This window comes from Anarrhichthys ocellatus, unplaced genomic scaffold (genome assembly GCF_004355925.1).
Source record: "Anarrhichthys ocellatus isolate YVR2014 unplaced genomic scaffold, GSC_Weel_1.0 scaffold16, whole genome shotgun sequence".
Lineage (NCBI taxonomy): Eukaryota > Metazoa > Chordata > Actinopteri > Perciformes > Anarhichadidae > Anarrhichthys > Anarrhichthys ocellatus.
Genome location: NW_022280046.1, coordinates 722,910 through 724,087, shown reverse-complemented (window position 1 = coordinate 724,087; position 1,178 = coordinate 722,910). Strand labels below are relative to the sequence as shown.

At 44.1% G+C, this 1,178-nt stretch overlaps 1 protein-coding gene across 1 annotated transcript in view; it reads right to left on the bottom strand.

The window, feature by feature from the left end:
- The window catches only part of LOC116388223 (rab11 family-interacting protein 1-like), an 11,822-nt gene that overhangs the window by 3,193 nt on the left and 7,451 nt on the right, over positions 1-1,178 (bottom strand). The window contains exon 3 of the mRNA XM_031855909.1: positions 199-1,178. This exon is cut by the window's right edge and continues 674 nt beyond it. Within this exon, the coding sequence (XP_031711769.1) occupies positions 199-1,178 (980 nt within the window). The remainder of the gene's footprint in view (positions 1-198) is intronic.

Here is a 1,178-nt window from a genome sequence, read left to right as displayed (position 1 = left end):
CACACACACACACACACACACACACACACACACACACACACACACACGTTTCATGACGGTGTCAGCTTTGGGCTACGTTTTAAAAGAGAAGTGCTGAGAGGAACTGTTGATGTGACTGAAAAACAAAAGATAATCTACATTCAGATAACATTTCCTGCACATGTTACAGGTAGTGACTGACTTTATGTAAATTCTAACCTTTGCTGGACAGTTGGCCCCTTGGTTGTGCGGCTGTCGGGTCCAGCAGGTGAGTCAGAAATCTCCTCAAAAGGATTATTGGAAAAGTTTTCATCAAATGGATTGTTAGAAATGACTTCTGCAGGGCTTTCCACAGCCACTGTAGGTTTCTTCCCTACAGTTTTGTGTTTAGTTTTTTTGTCCCTCTTCAGCTCTTCTGCTTCTCTCGTTAACTTCTCTTTCTCCAGCTTTCTGGCCTCCTCTTTCCTCTCCCTTTGAGCTTTCTCCTCCCTCCTAATCCTATCCATTTTAATTTTCTCCTCTTCTTCAATCTTTCTCCTCTCTTGTTCCTGTTGTCTCATTTTTTCTACTACCAATCTGTCATATTCTTCCTTTTCTTTCCTAACCCTCTCCTCCCTTTCTTTCTCAATTCTCCTTTCTTGTTCTTCTAGTATCCTCATTTCCTCTGCTAACTGCTCACGCTCTTCTTCTTGCCTCCTAACCCTCTCCCTTTCTTCTTCCTTGCGTCTAATCCTTTCCTCTGCCTCAATCCTTTCTTCCTCAACCAATCTCTCACATTCTTCCTTTTCCTTCCTAGCCTTCTCCTGTTCTTTCTTAATCCTTTCTTCATGCTCTCTTTGCCTCCGTTCTTGTTCCTCAAGCTTCTCTTTTTGTCTCATCTCCTCTTCATCCCGTCTCCTCTCTTCCTCAGCCATCTCCTCCTCGATCCTGATCCTCTTGTCTTCGCTTAATTTCTCTTCTTCCTCCAGTCTCCTCTTTTCCTCTGCTAATTTTCGCTCTTCTTGTCTCATCCTCTCTTCCCGAGCTCTTTCCTCTTCCATCCTAATCTTTTCCTCTTCTTCCTTTCGCATCCTCTCTTGTTCCTCAATCCTCTTTTCTTCCCGCTCCTCTTCTTGCCTTCTCACCATCTCGTCTTCCTTTCTAACCCTCTCTTCGAGAACTCTCTCCTCTTCCTCCTTTCTAACCCTCTCTTCGAGAAC